The sequence below is a fragment of the Lissotriton vulgaris genome, chromosome 2_1, assembly GCF_964263255.1.
Source record: "Lissotriton vulgaris chromosome 2_1, aLisVul1.2, whole genome shotgun sequence".
Taxonomy (NCBI): Eukaryota; Metazoa; Chordata; class Amphibia; order Caudata; family Salamandridae; genus Lissotriton; species Lissotriton vulgaris.
The window spans coordinates 543,695,437-543,714,644 of NC_141687.1; the positions used below are offsets into that span (position 1 = coordinate 543,695,437).

Consider the following 19,208-nt stretch of genomic DNA (forward strand, 5'->3'; position numbering starts at 1 on the left):
CACACTGCCTTACGCCAATGGACTTCTACGCTTTCCTAAAACTGAAAACAGTCCTGGCTTCACGTTCACTTAAACCCCTTGAACCATGGTTTAAACCACAACTAACACGTCTCCAAGCAGCAGGTCATTTCGTATCAAAAGTCTACAAACAACTTATCCCGAAAGCCGGGAAAGCACAAAACCGTAATGAACTAAAATGGGAGGCAGAACCCAACAATATGGGAATTGAACTTGACTGGGACAGAATTAACGCAACAGATGTAGATAGGGCTCTCAGCGCGGGGACGCACTGTTCTCTGTGCAACCATGCGCTTAACAAATGTCATTAACCTAACCTAACCTAACCAGCTCTTGTGAACAAAGATTCTCCAATCCTATCACAAACAAAGTTTATGTTGCTTAACAGGGTGTTCTGGACACCCCAAAAACTGTTTAAACTTAAATTAAGGGATACCCCAAAATGCCGGAACTGTAATCAGGCTGAAGGTGACCCGTCACACATGTTTTTTCATTGCCCTTCCCTAAACAACTATTGGAATAACATTTTCAACTGCATAAAACATATTTTTAAAATCAAGCCGCGGAGAGAATTTATCTATGTCATTCTAGGTGCTTTAGACCCAACTGTGACTAATGAGTATGATCGACAATTGCTAGACCTGCTTCTCACCTTAGCATGTAAGGTTATACTATGCAAATGGAAGAATGCTGAGGAAGTCTCCTTTAAGATGTGGCGAGAGTGGGTCTCTTGTATCAGAGGAGTAGACAATAATGCCCTACAATCCTCCCCTTGGCGTGCATCCACTAAAAAACTCTGGAAATCTCGTTCGATCCTCTGTAGAGGGAATACTAGGTTCTCTTACTTGCATGTATGTGACCCGAATATGCTCTGAGACATCGTTGATGGCTTGCTTCCTCCTACACTGTAGTATTGCGACACCGACAAGAACTCAGTATGGGCTATTTTCGATTTCTTAACGTAAAGTACCAGTGTATGCGCTATTTGGAAATTACCTTTTAAGTACTTGTGTATTTTATACTTTATTTATTTCGTGTATATTTGGCTCAGTTTGTAGAACAATTCCTTGGCTGTACAATACAGGTATAATGTCATAAATGTACATCTTTACAATGTTATCTTATACATCATTTGTCAAGCAACTTCAGTGTCAGCCCTACCCGTACGTATTGTATGTAGTTTTTGTACTATGCTTTTTGTCATTACCTTTCAGTTTATCTTATGTTCTTTTCTTCAATAAAAAAAGATTTGAATTTAAAAAATACATTTAGTTTAATCCTTTATTAGTTTAACATAAATAAGGAGCCTGTGAACATGGAATAATTCAAAACATGCATCTATGAAACATTAAATGTGGAATAGAGTACTTAATGAGCAATACCATTCTCAGTGTTGCACTGTGTGTTTTGAAATAGGCTAAAGGTGCCAAATGTACTGTGGTAGAGTGATACATCAGTCCATGTGGGTCTGAAGAAGGTGTGCTAGGATTTGCAAAATGCCACATAGACTAAACATTCCAAATGAGCGCATAGTATTTCTGAGCTCCCTAATTGGTTAGTTTTCTGTGCTCAACTGTATACTTCGCTCTCCTTGGTTGCAGTGTAACCTGGGAAGTCTTAGGACTCTCAACTGTCCCCAGCATCGCTTTACATTCCTGGGCTACAGAGCTCATATAAGAAAACAAGTTACTTACCTGTAACTTTGGTTCTCCACTATTGGAAACTTTCATAGATGCCCATGATTGTATCATTCCCAGTCGTCGGAATGGGAGTCCCCGGTATACATAAAACTTGCAATAGAAACCATTACTAAAACAGAACTTAGGTCTAGGCCCCATCCTGTTTTGTAACCTATCCACCTCTTTTTGTAAAAGAGACCAAAAAAAAAAAACTGATCAAATTAGTCTCACCCCTTAGAACCCTCCTGAGTGCCTCAGATTTTCGTAACCGTTGTGTAACAAAACCACTGAAGATGGAAGAGGCTGAGCTTTCCCCGGGGAGGCGGTGGGTCGCATGGAAAGTTCACCACTACTGAAAGTGCTTTCTCAAGACTGCTTAGCCGACCGATGTGTCACTCTGCGTTGCCGCAACCAGGCAGTAATGTCTTGTAAATGTATGTGTACTGCTCCAGGTCGCTGCACGGCATGTCTCCTGGATAGGAACACCAGCAAAGAGGGCTATAGAAGAAGATATCGCCCTCGTGGAATGAGCACGGACTCGACCTTCCAGGGGTTTCCCCGCTGCCTTGTGACAATATTGGATAGCATTGGTAATCTAAAGTGCAATCCCCTGTTTGTAAAGTGGAAAACTCTTATGAGCATTTGAGAAGACTTTCTGAAGTCTTTAGTCCTTTGAAGAGAGAACTTGAAGCACCTTTAAACGTCCAGAGAATAAAGTGCTTTCTCTGCTGGAGTAGCCGGTTGAGGGAAAAAAGTCTTGAGAATTACCAGCTCATTAAAATGAAAGTCCGAAGGTACTTTAGGAATGAATTTTAAGTTAGTACGTAGAATTACCGTTCCTTTTTTTAACTGAAGAAAGGGTTCCTGAATGGTGAGAGCGTGCAATTCACCTACACGCCTAGATGAAGTCAAAGCCAGAAGATGCGCTATCTTCCAGGAGAGGAATTTCAGCTTTGCCTTGTGAATCGGTTCAAAAGGAGGCTACATAAGCTGGGTGAGAACCAAGTTCAGATGCCACAGAGGAGGAGGATGCTTGACCGGAGGGAAACTCTGAAAAGTCCCTTGAGAAACTGTTTAATGATCTTTGCTGGCCAGAGTGAAGGGCATGCAGATGTGCGTCTGAAGCGAGAAATCGCAGCCAGGTGCACCTTGATAGAAGAGTGAGCCAGTCCCGCTTTTGCCAATGATAGAATGTATGGAAGAACTTCATGATGCTTAAAATTAAAAGGATGGAGTCCGTTCTGCTGGCATCAAATAGAGAAATGCTTCCATTTTAATTTGTAAGTCTTATTTGTACTTGGGCAGCTTGCCTGAAAAGGTAACTCTTCACATTCTGCTGAGAACTAAATTCTTGCTGCTCAGGAGCCATGCCGAGAGCTGAAGAGACTGAGGATCCGGATGCCAGAATTGGCCCTGGGACATAGTCAGCAGCAAAGGAATCAGCTGCAAATGAAAAGGAAGGTCCAGGGAGGGAATGTGAAGTTCTGAGAACCGAAAAGGAAGGTCCAGGGAGGGAATGTGAAGTTCTGTGAACCAAAACGGCCTGGCCATGCCAGAGCGATCAGAATCACCCTGCACGTTCTGCTTTGAGCTTCCTGAGAATTCTGGGGATCAGAGAAATGGGGGAAGGGGGTGGGGGGGGGGGAGAGGGGAGGGAAAACAAATGCGCCTGACCAGGCCATCGAAAACGCATTCCCCAACGATCCCGGATGGTGAATCCTGTTTGCATAGAACTGGCATTTCTTGTTCTCCGGAATGGCAAAGAGATCTTTATAAGGTGTGCCCCATCTGTGAAAAACCTTCTGAAGAGTGAAGTTGTCCAGTTCCCACTTGTGGCTGACAGACTTAATTCTGCTGAGAGTGTCAGCTGCTTTGTTGAGGACACCTGGAAGATGTTCTGCTCGAAGTGATATTTCTTGCTGAATTGCCCACTCCCAGATTGATTGGGCTTCTTGCGACAACAGTAGAGATCTGGTGCCTCCTTCTTTGCTTATATAATGCATGGTCGTTGTGTTGTCTGTACGTATAAGAACTGTTGACTGTAGTATTCGTGGAAGCAAGGCTAGGCGAATTGCTCTGAGTTCCAGCAGATTAATGTGCAATAAACAAGGATTGGGCTGCCACCGGCCGCTTACATGAAGGGCTTGTAACACCGCTCCCCATCCTTCGAGAGAGGCGTCCGTAATTATAATGTGAGGAGCCGGGCTAGCTTGAGAGACCATGAGAAATGTTTTCTTTTGTCATCCACTAAGATGCGGCGTCTCTCATGGCCTCGGTCACGGAGATCCTGTCATCGAAGGATCTGTTGAATTGACGCCATGTGTCTTCCTGGAGTGGACACATTTTAAGTCTGCAGTGAGGAATCAGGGTATGTATGAGGAGATGGAACCCAGCAGGGACTTGTAGAGGCGAACTGAAAGGGATGTATGACGATTCAACGCAAACAAGCACAACTCACACCACTACATAGCATTCCTCACATCGCACACACCATTACAGCGCAAACATTCACCACGCAAACCATTACATCGGACTTCACATTCACACGCATACAAAAGACTTTTTGATCGCACACTACGACCAGGCATTCAATCACATCGCAAAAATCTCCCTTACGGCCCGCCAAACACAGTACAACGCCCTGACACTACGCCTCTACCCTAAGGTGTAAACAGTAAACGCAAAACAGTACCATACACTTTCAACCTTAAAGCTTTAAACAGTAAAGGCAAAACAGTACCATATAGTAACATTAACCCTAAGCCCTAATCTTAAAGCCTAAAACACCCCCATATGCGACTCCTAACCCTAAGCCCTAGCTCTAAAGCCTAAAACACCCCCATATTCGACTCCTAACCCTAAGCCCTAGCCCTAAAGCCTAAAACACCCCCATATTCGACTCCTAACCCTAAGCCCTAGCTCTAAAGCCTAAAACATCCCCATATTCGACTCCTAACCCTAAGCCCTAGCCCTAAAGCCTAAAACACAACCATATCCCTAAAGCCTAAAACCCTCCCCTCCACTAAACTCGTCCTTACCTGTCTCTCGCAGTGGTGCCAGCGTTGTCTCCCCACCGTCGTGTCCCAGCACCTGCATTCTAAAAGCGCCCGCGATGTAATGGCGGCCGCGATCTAACGTCGTGCGTAGTGAACGCACGCGTCGTAACAGCACGCGACATACGCATGCGATGCGACGCATGCATTGCGATGGGTGTTTCCCACTGAAAGTGACCTTCTTAACAATATGGTAGCCATGGACATTAGCTTCTCTGGTCTCTCTAAGGTCGGAAAAGCCTTGTTAATGATGTGTTTAGAATGGCCCCCAGAAATCGGGCTGTTCTTGATGGATGAAGAGAAGACTTCTGTTCGTTGAGTGTTAGGCCAAGATTGGCAAACAGACGTGTACATGTTCTGACTGATTCTTCTGCTGCCTGTTTGGCAGGAGCTTTTATCAACCAATCATCCAGGTAAGGGAAGACCTGAAACTTTTGTCTTCGTAGAAAATCTGCTACCTGAGCTAACACCTTCTTGAAGACCCGTGGAGCAGATGGCATTACCAAAGGGAAGAACTCTGAATTGAAAATGGCTCTTGGCTACTGTGAGGTGAAGATACCTCCTGTGAGCTGGGTGAATGGGTATGTAACAATAAGCGTCCTCTAGGTTTAGAGTGGCCATGAAATCCCCTGAGTTGGGAAGACTAAGGATGTCTTGTAGAGAAACCATCCGAAAAGATTGTTTGAGGAGATATGTGTTGAGCTCCCTCAGATATAGTATAGGGCACCACTTTACTAACGTCTTGCAGATCAGGAAGAACCGGGAGTAAAATCCCTTTTTGATGGACCTCCTAATCGTAGCAGACGGAGATGTTTCGATACCTTGGCGCAAAAGGGCTTGGATGGTGGTGGATGGGCAAACTCTAGGGTATGGCCGTAAAGAATGATGTTCAATACTCAACGGTCCAATGTTATTTGTCGCCAGTTCTGGAGGAAATCTGAAACGCTGCCTCTGATGACACAGCAGGTGAGGGGGGAAGTATTCAGAGCCAGCAAGCCGCTATTGGCGCTTAGAGTTAGCTCTTCCCTGGCGACCGTTGTCTACCTCTGTTGTTCGAAAGAGAGAAAAACGAAGAAGGTTGGTTCTACCGTTTATTGTAGTTAGGCTTGTAGGATTGTTGTTGGGAACCATATGAAGAGTAACACTGCTGTTGATAACTTTCCCTGTATGTAGAGTTACATCTTCCCCTTGCTCCATGGAAAGGGAACTTGCGGTAATGCAGTGTCCACACGGAATTTGCTGTTTCTGTATCCTTTTTAATATCTTGGAACGCATCATCAATATGTTTTCCAAATAACGCTTTCCCATCAAAAGCCATATCCAAGATTTTCTTCTGGACTTCTGGGTGGAACCAAGTCGCCCGTAACCAGCCCTGTTGACGAAGAACTGTAGATCCAGCTAAGGAGCGAGAAGCCGTTGTTGCAATAGCGATTGCACAATAAATGATTTCCGCCGATGTTATTATGCCTTCCTGAAAAGTCCTATTAGCTTCCTTCTTCCAGCAAATGATCAAGATAGGGGGATAGGTCGCACCTCATCTGGCGATCGTATCGTCCAAGTATAGCCAAAGAATTAGCCGCTCTGACTAGCAGGCTGGACATGGATGAAAATCTTTTGCCTACATTGTCCAGACGCCTGCCCTCTTTATCTGGAGGAGTAGTAAGATGAGCCAAAGGATTTCTTGATTTTCTTTGGGTAGCCTGCGAGATTACAGAGTCCTGCTTAGGTTGGCTGGTCAAACAGGCTGGACTACCCTCCGGACGTTTATATTTCTCCAGACGAGGTATAACAGGAATTGCAGTGGCTGGATTTTGCATAACCTTTAAGCCTTTCTCCCAAACAAGGTCCACAATCGGAATTGACCTGACCGATTTCTTATAAGGCTCCTTAAAGTCATAAAGGAAGCACTCCACTTCCACCTTGGTCATGGGTAGTGCGAACCGTTTGGCTGCCATCTCCATTAAGTTATGGAAACCTCCTATATCTACGGGGGAATCAACAGGTGCAGGAACACGAGAAGCTGGATCTGGAATAACATGGTCATCCCACTCTGCATCTGGAATCGCGACATCTCCTTGGTCCTCGTCAGAGGTATTGTCTTAGACGGCAGACGTAACAGGTGGAACATCCTGCGCTTCTATCATTGGCCAAGGTTGTGGTACTTGAGCGGTCACGGGACGAGCAGGAGGAATAGTAGTAACCGGTACTCCTACTGAAACAGGAGGCTGTGTTGCAAATCTTTTCCTGTAATCCAATAGCATAGTTTTTAAGTCTCTCAGTAAGGAGGAGGGTATTTAGACTCCTGATGATATTCCTGCTGATATTGAGAGGGAGGACCATACTATTCAAAATCCTCTTAATCCCCTTCGGAATCTGTCTCCTGACATTTTACGTTTAGTTGAGAAGGGCTATCAGCATAGCCAAAAGGTCCTTCCTCCTCGTCCGATTCTTCTCCTTCTAGGAGAAGTGCAGGTGGTAAAGGAGTCACCCTCCTTGGTGAGGTCATATCGTGTGTAATTTGACGATTTTTACGCAATATTGAAATTTTTTCAACCGTAGCGACGAAAGAATCGTCGACGAAGAATTCACAGTCGTCGTCGACGTTGTTGGCATCACACTCATCGATGATACCAAAACCACCGGCGTTTAACTCATGGACACAGAGCCCTGTACCAGAACCGGCAACGAGGAAACCACCGTTGACAAGCCTGTTGACTGGGTGAGAGATGATGAAAACTGTACCTTTGGAGTTTTCGTCGACAAAAACCGATGACGGCGTCGTCGACGAGCAAGTCTTTTTGATGATTTTACCTCAGAAGTCAGCGATGATGGCTTTCTGAAGGTTTTTGAAGCCGCAGGAGGTGACGTTGGAGGAACAGAACTAGATTTCTCTCAAGACTAGTTTCTTTTGATAGTCCGCCCCTCTCCCTTACACCTTGGTGAGGAGATTCGACAGGACTAAGCCATGTAGATCTATCAAAGGTCTTTTTCAGGGCCTTACCAGGGCGTTTCTCAGAAGGTGAAGGAGTAGCTCTACCCCTTTTTACAGACCTTCTGGAAGAGGTTGCAGAAGACGTTTCATCGCTGTCACTGGACACTGGCTCCTTCCTTGACTTCGGCTTCTGGAGCCAGATCAAAAGATACCCTTCACGATCACGTAAAGTCTTGGTAGAAAAGGTGCGGAAAATCTTACAGTCTGTAGCCTTATGGTCTGGGTACACACAGTAAATACAGTCCTTGTGCTTGTCTTCAATATATAACCTCTTCTTAGCACAGGTAGCACATGCTTTAAAGAGGGCCTTCTTCTCTTTATCTGACATCCTGAAGGAATTGTAAAAGAAAAAGTTGTAGAAACCAAGTTCTAGGAAAAAAACTGAGCAGAGCTCAGTGGAGACTCCCTTGCACAACGTGCGGTAGAAAATCTGAGGCTCTGAGTTGCTCTCAGGAGGGTTCTAAGGGGTGAGGCCAATCGGATTGGTTGTTTGTTTTTTTGGTCTCTTGTGCAAAAAAGAGGTGGATAGGTTGCAAAACAGGATTGGGCCTAAGTTCTAGTAATGTTTTTTTTTGCTTTTTTATGTATACTGGGCACTCCCATTACAACGACAGGGAATGATCCAAGCATGGGAATCTATGAAAGTTCCAATACTGAAGTAACAGATATTCTTTGTGAACAGTGGTGAAGTGTGTGTAAAATGTCAATGGTGTCTGTCAGATTGGAGGATGTGTCCACCAGTTTGGTGTAGTTTTGCTAACTTGGAGGTTATTATGACACTGAAGTCGTACTGAAAGTATAATCGAAGTTCGGCGCCAAATTTTGCGTTGGATGATAGATATGATGCGTATATGATAACGGTTTGGTTGGTGATGTCAATAGCTCTTTACATTTAAGTCTGATGTGAAGGAGATGAAGGTGAAAGGTTTTGCTTATGTCACAGTAGATGGTGTTGAAAGAGTGGCTCTGAATGAAGGGGTCGATGGCACTTTCTAGATTTTCCTGGCCTGATCTTGTTTCAACATCTTTTGGCGGGATAGTCTGTTTATAAGGTCCCTATTAAACATAGTTGCTGCCGGGTACTAAAGTCAAAGCCTTTATTTCCACAAGGGTTTAGACAAAAACCTCAATCCATCGAGTTTGGATGGGGTTGACAATTGACTTTTACTGTGTCATGGTGTCAACCATCACGATCTAGAGAAAGTCACAATTTTGCAGAATTCACACCCAGTTGCTGATTTTGTCCAACAACTTTTCGTTTAACCATATGCACTTCAAATGGAATGTTCTATATTAAGATTCCTGATCCCATGAAAAAAATGACTACATTACCTGACACAGGCCATTAAAAGAAAACTAGAATCTCCAGTTGTCTTGTTTGGTTTCCATTCATCAGTACTGGTTGTGCCAAGATCATTCAAAGCCATACAAACCTGGTCACTCATACAGGCAACGTCACCTGCATTAGATAGTCAGGAAAAATCGAACACCTGATCACAGAGGTTTGAACTAACAAGGAGCAGCAATTGTAATACAGTACATTTGTGTACCTGCACCATATGTACGAGACCATACCTTTTATTCTTGGAAATATTGTCACCCAACTAACTCAAATACTAAAAGTGTACTTTATTCACCTCTCTTCCTGTCTAATTCTTCGCTCTTCTTTCTCCCTGAGAGTCTTCTCATCCTCTTTATCTGGCCTGAAAGAAAAAATAATGACCAAAGCTCAAAACAGAATATTCCACGATATGCATTTTTCTCTGGTAATTAAACATTCTGTGTTCACCATTGTATAAATTATTGAAATATTTGGCAGCTTAGTAGATGCTTACTGTTAGATCTGGGGGTCTCTAGTTGGCAATGGTTATCACCTTTGTCCAAATAGGGACCCTTACTTCGAAGTCAGGATAAGGGGATTACACTCCTTAATAACCCCTGCTCACCCCCTTAGCTTGGCACGAGCAGACAGGCTTATCTCAGAGGCAGTGTGTTAAGCATTTGTGAATATACACAGTAATACAGTGATAACACTTCAGATGGACACAACACAGGTTTTATCAAAATAGGTATTCTTTATATAGACTTAAACACAAGTCCACAAACGACAAAAATCCACAATACTACACTTAAGATTACTTAAAAGATAATTAAAGTCTCTTAGTTCAAGTTGATGATCCATGCGACAAAGTTCTCAACAAAGTACCTGGATGCATAACGCAAAGTAAACAAAAAGCTCGCAATAGGGGAGATGTGTCAGTTCCATGAATCGGGGGGGAACGGTTGCGTCCTTCCTCAATGTTTGCGCAGAGTAGGGGATGCGTCATACTTCTTACTGGTGCGGAGGTGATGCGTAGATTCTCGTTCTGCGGGCCCGTTGGGGTGCACAAGATGGCGCCTTGATGCGGTGCGACGTTCCAGTTGCGATGTGAGAAGATGGTGCCCTTGATGCGGCGATGCGATGACGCCCTGGCAGCCTTGCGACAACTCTGTACTTTGGAGCCTCGACAGGCCTTGCGAGGCGCTTCTCCGGTGATGCGTGACGGCTCTCTCGATGAGTCGCGCTTCGGTGGCGATGCGACAGCAGACAGCTTCGATGGACACACGCTTCCAGGGAGATGCGACGAAAGCTTGCTTCTACGGCGTTGTGTCGATTTCAGTAGCGGCAGCGACACACTCCTTCTCGATGTGTCGCGCTTCCAGCTCCCAGTGGCACACAATGGAGTCCCAGCAAGGAAATTCAGGAGGGAGCTAGAGGTTAAGTCTTTTGGCCCTGAGACTTCAGCAGGAGGCAAGCACAGTTCAAGCCCTTGGAGAATATTCTGTAGATGAATGAAAGTCCTTAAAAAGTTCCTTCTCCTTTCCCTTGGCAATGAAGCAACCACTGCAGGCCAACGCAGCAAACAGCACACTAGCAGAGGGGCAGTCCAACTGCTGCAGCTTCATTGGTGCTTCTCCTTGGCAGAAAGGTTTCTTGTTCCAGAAGTGATCTAAAGTCTGTGGGACTGGGTCCCAATATTTATACCCCAAACTCCTTTGTTCTCTGAAGGCAGAGAGGCCTCTGCCTAGTTCAAACCAGTTCCTGAGCACTTTGTTTACAGGACTCTTCTCTTCCTTTCACTGTGCAGGGCAGAAACATCAGATACCCCACAGGAGTTGGAGCCAGCACAGGGGGGGGAAGATACAGCTCTGGAGCACTCTGTTGACATGATTCCCCTTCTCCTTTCACAGTGCAGGGCAGAGACATCAGACAAGCCACAGGAGGTGGAGTCAGCATTGTGGAGGAAAGGCCTAGCCCTATTCAGGTCCCAGGTGCACACCTCCCTCCCATCTAGGTGCTGATCTCTCTATTCACCACTGGGCTACCCCAGCCTTTCTCCTGGAATTTCCCCAGCCCTGTCACACACAAACTCAGACAAGGAATACACAAGTCAGCAGAGGCGGGCTCAAATGGTTAGGCACGCAAATACCTACTTTCTAAAAGTGGTATTTGCAAACACAGGATATTAAAATAAACTTTACTAAAAGATGTATTTTATTATTCAGGCAAACTAAATTCGAATTTCTACCATGTTCCCTGAGTCAGTTAGGATTGTAGGAATGTAACAATCTTAACTGCCCATTCTGGCCTATGAGAACAGGTAGCCTTCAATAGTGAAAAACAAAAATGGCTGTAATTCACTATTAGAGCGATACTGTTCCCATGAGGCACAGGGTCAGACTGACTTGCATATGGCCATGTCTGAACTGGGGTGGCTGAGTGAGCGAAAGAATGGTAATGGATTAAACCCAGATCAGTTGACTGGGGGGTGAGTGTTTGATTTGCTCAAATGCTCCGTCCATCATCCCCTTTTGTATCGCGTAATTCACTATTAGGACATGCTACACACATCAGAGCATGTCCTACCTTATACTTACAATGCACCCTGCCCTTGGGCCTACCATAAGGGTGTCTAATATGAAGCAAAGGGAAGGTTTAGGGACTGGCAAGGGGGTGCCCTTGGCCAAGTCGACATGGTAGTCACAGACTACCCATAGGCCTTGCAGTGGCAGGCCTGAGACACAGTTTACAGGCTGCTTCTGTGGGTGGCACAACCAGTGCTGCAAGCCCCCCAGCAGCATCTGATCTACAAGCCCTGGGCACACATGGTGCACTGTACTAGGGGCTGATAGTAAATCAAATAAACCAATCATGGAATCCAATCAGTATATCAATTTAACATAGGGAGCACTTGCACTGTGGCACTGATTAGCAGTGGCACAGTGCCCAAAGCATAAATCCAGCAAAAAATATATCAAAACAGAGGAGGCAATCCATCAAGAATGGAAGGGAGACACACGCCAATGATATCAGGTCTAACACGTGTCCCCTCCAGCTGAAATGTGTGGAGAGCTACCCTTCCCCTTGGGAGTTCTCTTCACTAAGGCGGAAAAATATAGACAGACCATCAGCGTTGGCCTGTTCTGTACCAGGGCGGTGTTCCACCGTAAAGTCCATACCCTGTAGGGAGATGGACCACCTTAACAACTTTGAGTTCTCACCCCTCATCTACATCAGCCATCTGAGGCGCCTGTGGTCAGTCTGAACCCGGAAGTGAGTCCCAAACAAGTATGGTCTCAACTTCTTCAGTGCCCAGACCACAGCAAATGCCTCACGCTCAATTGCACTCCACCTCTGTTCCCGTGGAAGTAACCTTCTACTAATGAAGGCTACAGGTTGGTCAAAGCCTTCTTCAGTAATCTATGAGAGACCAGCCCCCACACCATGCTCTGAAGCATCTGTCTGTACAATTAATTCTTTTGAGAAGTTGGGCGCCTGAAGCACGGGTGCTGTGCACATGGCAGTCTTCAGGGCATCAAACGCTTTCTGACAGGTGTCAGTCCAGTTCACTTTCTTGGGCTGCTTCCTGGAAGTCAGCTCAGTCAAGGGTGCACCAATGTTGCCATACCCCTTGACAAACCTCCTGTAGTACCCCGTGAGTCCTAAAAAGGCTCTCACCTGTGTCTGAGTCTTTGGGGGTTCCCATGCCAGGGTGGTATCAATCTTGGGTTGTAGGGGCGCCACCTGGCCGCTTCCTACCTAGTGACCTTCGCACACAACGGAGCCCTGCCCGATCTGACACTTACTTGCCTTGATCGTGAGGCCTGCCTTGCGCAGTGCCATCAACACTTCCCAGAGGTGCTGCCAAGTGTTCCTCCCAACTGGCGCTGAACATTGCAATGTCATCCAGGTATGCAGCACTGAAATCCTCCAGTCCAGCCAACACCTGGTTGACCAACCTCTGAAAAGTGGCAGGGGCATTCTTCATCCCAAAGGGCATAACCCAGAATTGGTAGTACCCATGTGGTGTGGAGAATGCAGACCTCTCCTTAGCCCCATCCGTCAGGGCGATCTGCCAGTACCCAGACGTCAAATTAAACGTGCTGAGGTACCGTGCTTCCCATAACCGATCAATTAACTCATCAGCTCTGGGGATGGGGTGTGCATCAGTCCTGTTGACTGAATTGAGCCCTCTGTAGTCCACACAGGAGGGGAGCTCAGGTGTGGCACCCGGCAAGGCAGCCTTTGGGACCAAGACCACTGGGCTGGCCAAAGGACTGTTGGAGGACTCAATGACCCCCTAAAGCAAATATCTTGGAGATTTCCTTCTTAATGTAAGCCCTAACCTTGTCATTCACTCTGTAAGCCTTGTGCTTCACAGGAGGACTGTCACCGGTGTCCACATCATGGACGCACCACTCTATGACACCAGGAACCAAGGAAAATAGATCAGAGAATTGCCCCAACATTTGGAGACAATCTTGCTGCTGATCAGGGGTCAGTGTGGCAGAGAGGCTGACACCATCCACTGACCCATCTTGCTCTGTTGCAGACAGGAGGTCAGGAAGAGGCTCAGTCTCCTCCTCCCTTCCATCATCTGTTGCTAGGAGCATGCCCACTTTGGACCTTTCTAAGTGGGGCTTTTGGCGGTTAACTTGAAGGACCCTGTAAGGGTTTCTTGGAGACCGCAAGTTCACCAGATAGGTGACATCACTCTTGCGCTCCACCACCTCATATGGACCCGTCCACCTGTCCTGGAGGGCACAAGGCTCCACAGTGGCCATGACCCAAACTTTCTGTCCAGGTTGAAGCTCAATCAGAGTGGCATTCTGATCGCACCACCGCTTCATCTTTTCCTGGCTGGCTTCCAGATTCGCCTGAGCGAGATCCCTGAAACGCCTGGTCTGGTTTCCTGGGAGATTGCTCCCAGCCTTCCTTTACCAAACTCAAAGGTCCTCTTACCGGGTGACCATACAAAAGCTCCAAGGGGCTGAACCCTGGAGACTTTTGTGGCACTTCTCGGTAGGCAAACAGAAGGCAAGGCAATAGGATGTGCCACTTACGCCTCATTGGTTCTTCAGGACCCATGATCATGCCCTTAAGGGTCCGGTTAAATCTTTTAACCAGCCCATTACCTTGTGGGTGGTAAGGAGTGGTGAACTTGTAGGTAACACCACACTCCTTCCACAGAGACTTCATACAATTAGAAATGAAGTTTGTACCTCGGTCAGAAACAACCGCTCTGGGGAACCCCACACGGGAGAAGATCCCAAACAGTGCATGTCCCACAATGGAGGCCGTCACTGTCCTGAGTGGAATGGCTTCCGGGTACCGGGTAGCATGGTCCACCAAGATCAGGTTAAACCTGTTGCCCCTGGCTGTCTTGGGGTCCAGTGGCCCCACAATGTCAAAGCCCACCCGTTCAAAGGGGGTACTGACTACAGGAAAAGGTTGGAGAGGGGTCTTGTACTGACTACAGGAAAAGGTTGGAGAGGGGTCTTGTGCCTCCTTCCACTTTTCCCACTTGCCTGGCAAGTTTAACAAGTTCTACAATGAGTATCGGAACTCTTTCGCATCTGGGGCCAATAAAAGTGAGAGACAAGCCTTTCAAAGGTCTTGTTCTGCCCCAGATGACCAGCTAAAGGAACATCATGGGCCAAACCCAGTAGGAAGGTTCTAAAGCGCTGGGGTACCACCAGCACACGTGCTGACCCAGGCTCAGCAACCTTAGGCTCGCTATACAGGAGACCATTCTCCCAGTAGATCCAATGTGATCCAGACTGATCACCTGCTACCTGGTTTGTGGCCTGTTGCCTCAAACCCACAAGAGAAGGGCACTTCTGATGCTCTTCACAAAATTCCTCCCTGGAGGGACCCCCTTCTTGCTGCCAATGGGTCAGCTCAGGTAGGTTCCCCAGTTCAGAAACGTGCTCACCAGTGGGTTCCAGGGCATCCCCCTCAATGTCTGCCTGCTCCTAGACCGTGGGAACAATGGGGACTGGTTTCCCGCGCCCCTTACCTCTTCTCTTCTCTTTAAGGCAGGTCCCTGGGCCATATTTTCAGGCTCCAAGGTCTCTTGAACACCCTTAGCTGCCATAGACCGAGTGGTCACACATGCCCACTCAGGCAGACTCAACATCTCTACATGCGACTTCCTCTCCACCTTAGCCCAAGGGGAGCTTACTAAATCATTGCCTACCAGAAAATCAACAGGCATGGGTGGCCTCACAGCTACTTGAAGAGTACCAGAGACCTCCCCCCACTCAAAAGGAACTTGAGCCACTTTGCAATGGCTCTCTGTGTTGTCAGCGGCAACAACTGGGAAGAATGCATGAGGGACTACCTGCTCTTCAGAGACCAAGTGACACTTGACAGCTGCCACACTTGCTCCTGTGTCTCTGAGAGCTTCCACTCTTTGGCCATTGATGGTCACCCACTGCCTGCATTTCTTAGTGTTATCAGGCAGCTGAGTTTTAGGAACCATCTCAAAGTCTCCTAATGAGACAAGGGACATTTCTGCGGGACCCCATCCACCTTGGGCACCCATCTCCTCCGCACCCAGGGCTACACTGGCCATCTGACAGGGAGGTGCACGGGGTGGCACATACTGTCCTTTCTGAAGACACTGGGGATCATACCAATGGTGTCCCACCTGCTTACACCGAAAGCAGGTAACAGGCCCCCTATGAACAGGTTTACCTGTCGGGGGTCCTGACTTCTTTTCAGGGGGAGGCTGGGAACCCTTACCTTGGTTCCCTTGGGAATTACTTTGGGGACCTTTTTGGAACTCCCTCTGTTTACCCTTGTCCCCCCCCACTGTTCTGCTGGGGACCCTGCCCACCTTTGGCAGAGTCTCCCACAAGACCCTTGTGGACCCTGGTACTGACCCAGCGGTTCGCCTCCTCAGCAAGCTTTCTAGGGTTAGTCAACTTGCTATCAATAAGGTGCTGGTGTAGCTCTGGAAAAGAATTAGCAGGTAAGTGCTCCCTGGCAACCAAATCATACAGAGCTTGAAAATTATCAACATTGCTACCCCTCACCCAACCATCCATAGCTCTGCAAAAGAAAGACACATTCTACCCAAGTGGTTCCCTCCAGTTTCTTACAATTCCTGAACCTCTGTCTATAGAGCTCTGGAGTTAACCCATACCTGGTCATCAGTCCTTCTTTCATGTGGTTATAAGACATCCTATGCTCACTGGGCAAGTCTAACAAAGTATCCCTACCTTCAGTGACAAAGCGGTCCCACAACCCTGCTCCCCAATCCTTCTCAGGGACCCAGTGGGCCAACATTGCTATCTCATAGGCTGCAAACCACTGACCAATATCATCACCTTTGTGAAAATCTTTGATGACATCCTTGGGAATATGTACCCTACCTTCTGAAGGCATAGATGGTGCGCTGCCACCAGAGGAACTGATCTCTAAGCCCTTGGCCTTGATCTCTAACTCCCTCAACATTCTCTCATGCTCTCTCTTTCCAAAGACAACCTGTTATTCTCTGTTTCCCTCTGACCCTTCATCTTAAGCTTAGCCAACTCCAGCTTCAGTGCTCTATTTCTCTCCCTGTCTTCCAGCTGTCTGGGGGACAGATTTTTGGAAGAGATGCTGCTACCAGGTGGGGACGGCACCCCTCCCATGGCTGGAAACTCTGGCCAATCAATTTGCCCATCTGCATCCCCCACAGGCTCCACAACAAGATCAGGGACATTTCTGGCTTCTACCCAGGGCCTCAGCGCCTTTTGGTAGTCTTCCTTTTTAGAAATACCTGGTGTAGCATCTTTCAGTTTCCTGCAGAGATACTGGAGCTGTTTCACAGTGTAGGTTTCCAACCTCTCTTTCTCAAAATCCAGATCCAAAGATGCAACAGAGGCTGCTTTACTCATGATAGTAGGAGTTGGGAGTCTTCAGAAAAAAAACAACAGTTCCAAGGAAAATGGATTCTATCTAAAAAAAGTATGTGGTCGCGTTTGGTCTGCACTCACTAGTAGTGTACACCAATCACTGTATATGAAACACAAATGCAAAGTCCAAATCCTCACCGCTGACCACCAATGTTAGATCTGGGGGTCACTAGTTGGCAAGGGTTATCACCTTTGTCCAAATAGGGACCCTTACTTCTTAGTCAGAATAAGGGGATTACACTCCTTAATAACCCCTGCTCACCCCCTTGGTATCTTGGCATGAGCAGACAGGCTTATCTCAGAGGCAGTGTGTTAAGCATTTGTGAATATACACAGTAATAAAGTGATAACACTACAGATGAACACAACACAGGTTTTATAAAAAATAAGTATTCTTTATATAGACTTAAACACAAGACCACAAACGACAAAAATCCACAATACTACACTTAAGATTTAAAAGATGATTAAAGACTCTTAGTTCAAGTTGATGATCAATGCGACAAAGTTCTCAACATAGTACCTGGATGCGTAACACAAAGTAAACAAAAGGCTCGCAAAAGGGGAGATGCGTCGGTTCCGTGATCCGGGGGAACGGTTGCGTCCTTTCTCAATGCTTGCGCAGAGTAGGGGATGCGTTGTGCTTCTTACCAGTGCGGAGGTGATGCGTAGATTCTCGTTCTGCGGGCCCGTTGCGGTGCGCAAGATGGCACCTTGATGCGATGCGACGATCCAGTTGCGATGTGAGAAGATGGCGCCCTTGATGCGGCGATGCGATGACGCCCTGGCAGACTTGCGACGACTCTGTACTTTGGAGCCATGACAGGCCCTGCGACGCGCTTCTCCGGTGATGCGACAGCAGACAGCTTTGATGGACACACGCTTCCAGGGAGATGCGACAAAAGCTTGTTTCTCCGGTGTTGGGTCGATTTTAGCTGCGGCAGCGAAACGCTTCTTCTCGATGGGTCGCGCTTCCAGCTCCCAGCGGCACGCAAGTGACTGGAGTCAGAATTCTCAGCAAGGAAATTCAGGAGAGAGCTGGAGGTGAAGTCTTTTGGCCCTGAGACTTCAGCAGGAGGCAAGCACAGTTCAAGTCCTTGGAGATTATTCTGTAGATGAATGAAAGTCCTTAAAAAGTTCCTTCTCGTATCCCTTGGTAATGAAGCAACCACTGCAGGCCAACCCAGCAAACAGCACACTGGCAGAAGGGCAGTCCAACTCCTGCAGCTTCCTTGGTTCTTCTCCTAGGCAGAAAGGTTTCTTGTTTCAGAAGTAATCTAAAGTCTGTAGGACTGGGTCCCAATATTTATACCCCAAAAGGAGTCGTTTCTGTCCTGTAACTCCAGTTCTGTAGTAGGGGTATCTCGGTTATAGTCATAATCTAGTGAATAGTCCCGCCCATGTCCGTGGACCCCGGCAATCAAAATAATCTCTTAAGTTGTCAAATCATGCAGAAACTGCAAAGATACTTAAGAGAGAATTTAAAGACAAATAATGCAGCCTATATCCACAGGCTACACTGTCCAGTACTTCAACTAGAAATTCCACCAAACAAAACCACACACAACACAGCCTGCCCAGTTTCTTCCATAGAGAAACTTGCCTCTACCAGTAAAAAACTCTGGAATGATAGAGAGAAAGGCATGGACAGACAAGCCCCATAGGCTGCCAATATGTGGCTTAAATAGGATACTGTGCCTTTAAGAGAACTTTCAAGAACTTTCTCCCAGTATCCCAGAATGCATAGCAGGTCCCTTTTACTTTCAGTTCTTTTTGAAGGCGTAGCACGCCAGACATGTAGCATTCCTTACATGAATATCTTTCTCCACCGGGGAGGAGGGCGGGCGCTTATGACTAGAACAGAGATACCCCTACTACAGAACTGGAGTTACAGGACAGAAACTACTCCTTCTGTAGTAGGGGATCTCTGTGTATAGTCATAATCTAGTGAATAGAATGGCAAGCCCATCCCCACACCAAAGCGGCGGTGGAGAGAAGAAAAGTAGCACCACTATTGTGCGAACAAATTCCGCAGCGAAGCCTGCCCAACCTGAGCACCTTCCCTGGCATCAGTGTCCAGACAATAATGCTTAGCAAAGGTATGAACCGACTTCCAAGTGGCCGCCTTGCAGATCTCTGCAATCAGAACATTACGGAGTAAAGCTGTCGTGGCAGCTTTCCCCCTGGTGGAATGAGCCTTAGGTTTACCCCCTAAGGTCTTATTAGCTTTTTGGTAACACC

The 19,208-nt window shown here is 46.9% G+C and overlaps 1 protein-coding gene across 1 annotated transcript in view; it reads right to left on the minus strand.

The window, feature by feature from the left end:
• The window catches only part of PTTG1IP (PTTG1 interacting protein), a 273,566-nt gene that overhangs the window by 114,561 nt on the left and 139,797 nt on the right, over positions 1–19,208 (minus strand). The window contains exon 5 of the mRNA XM_086955516.1: positions 9,380–9,445. Coding sequence (XP_086811642.1) covers positions 9,380–9,445 — 66 coding nt within the window. The remainder of the gene's footprint in view (positions 1–9,379; positions 9,446–19,208) is intronic.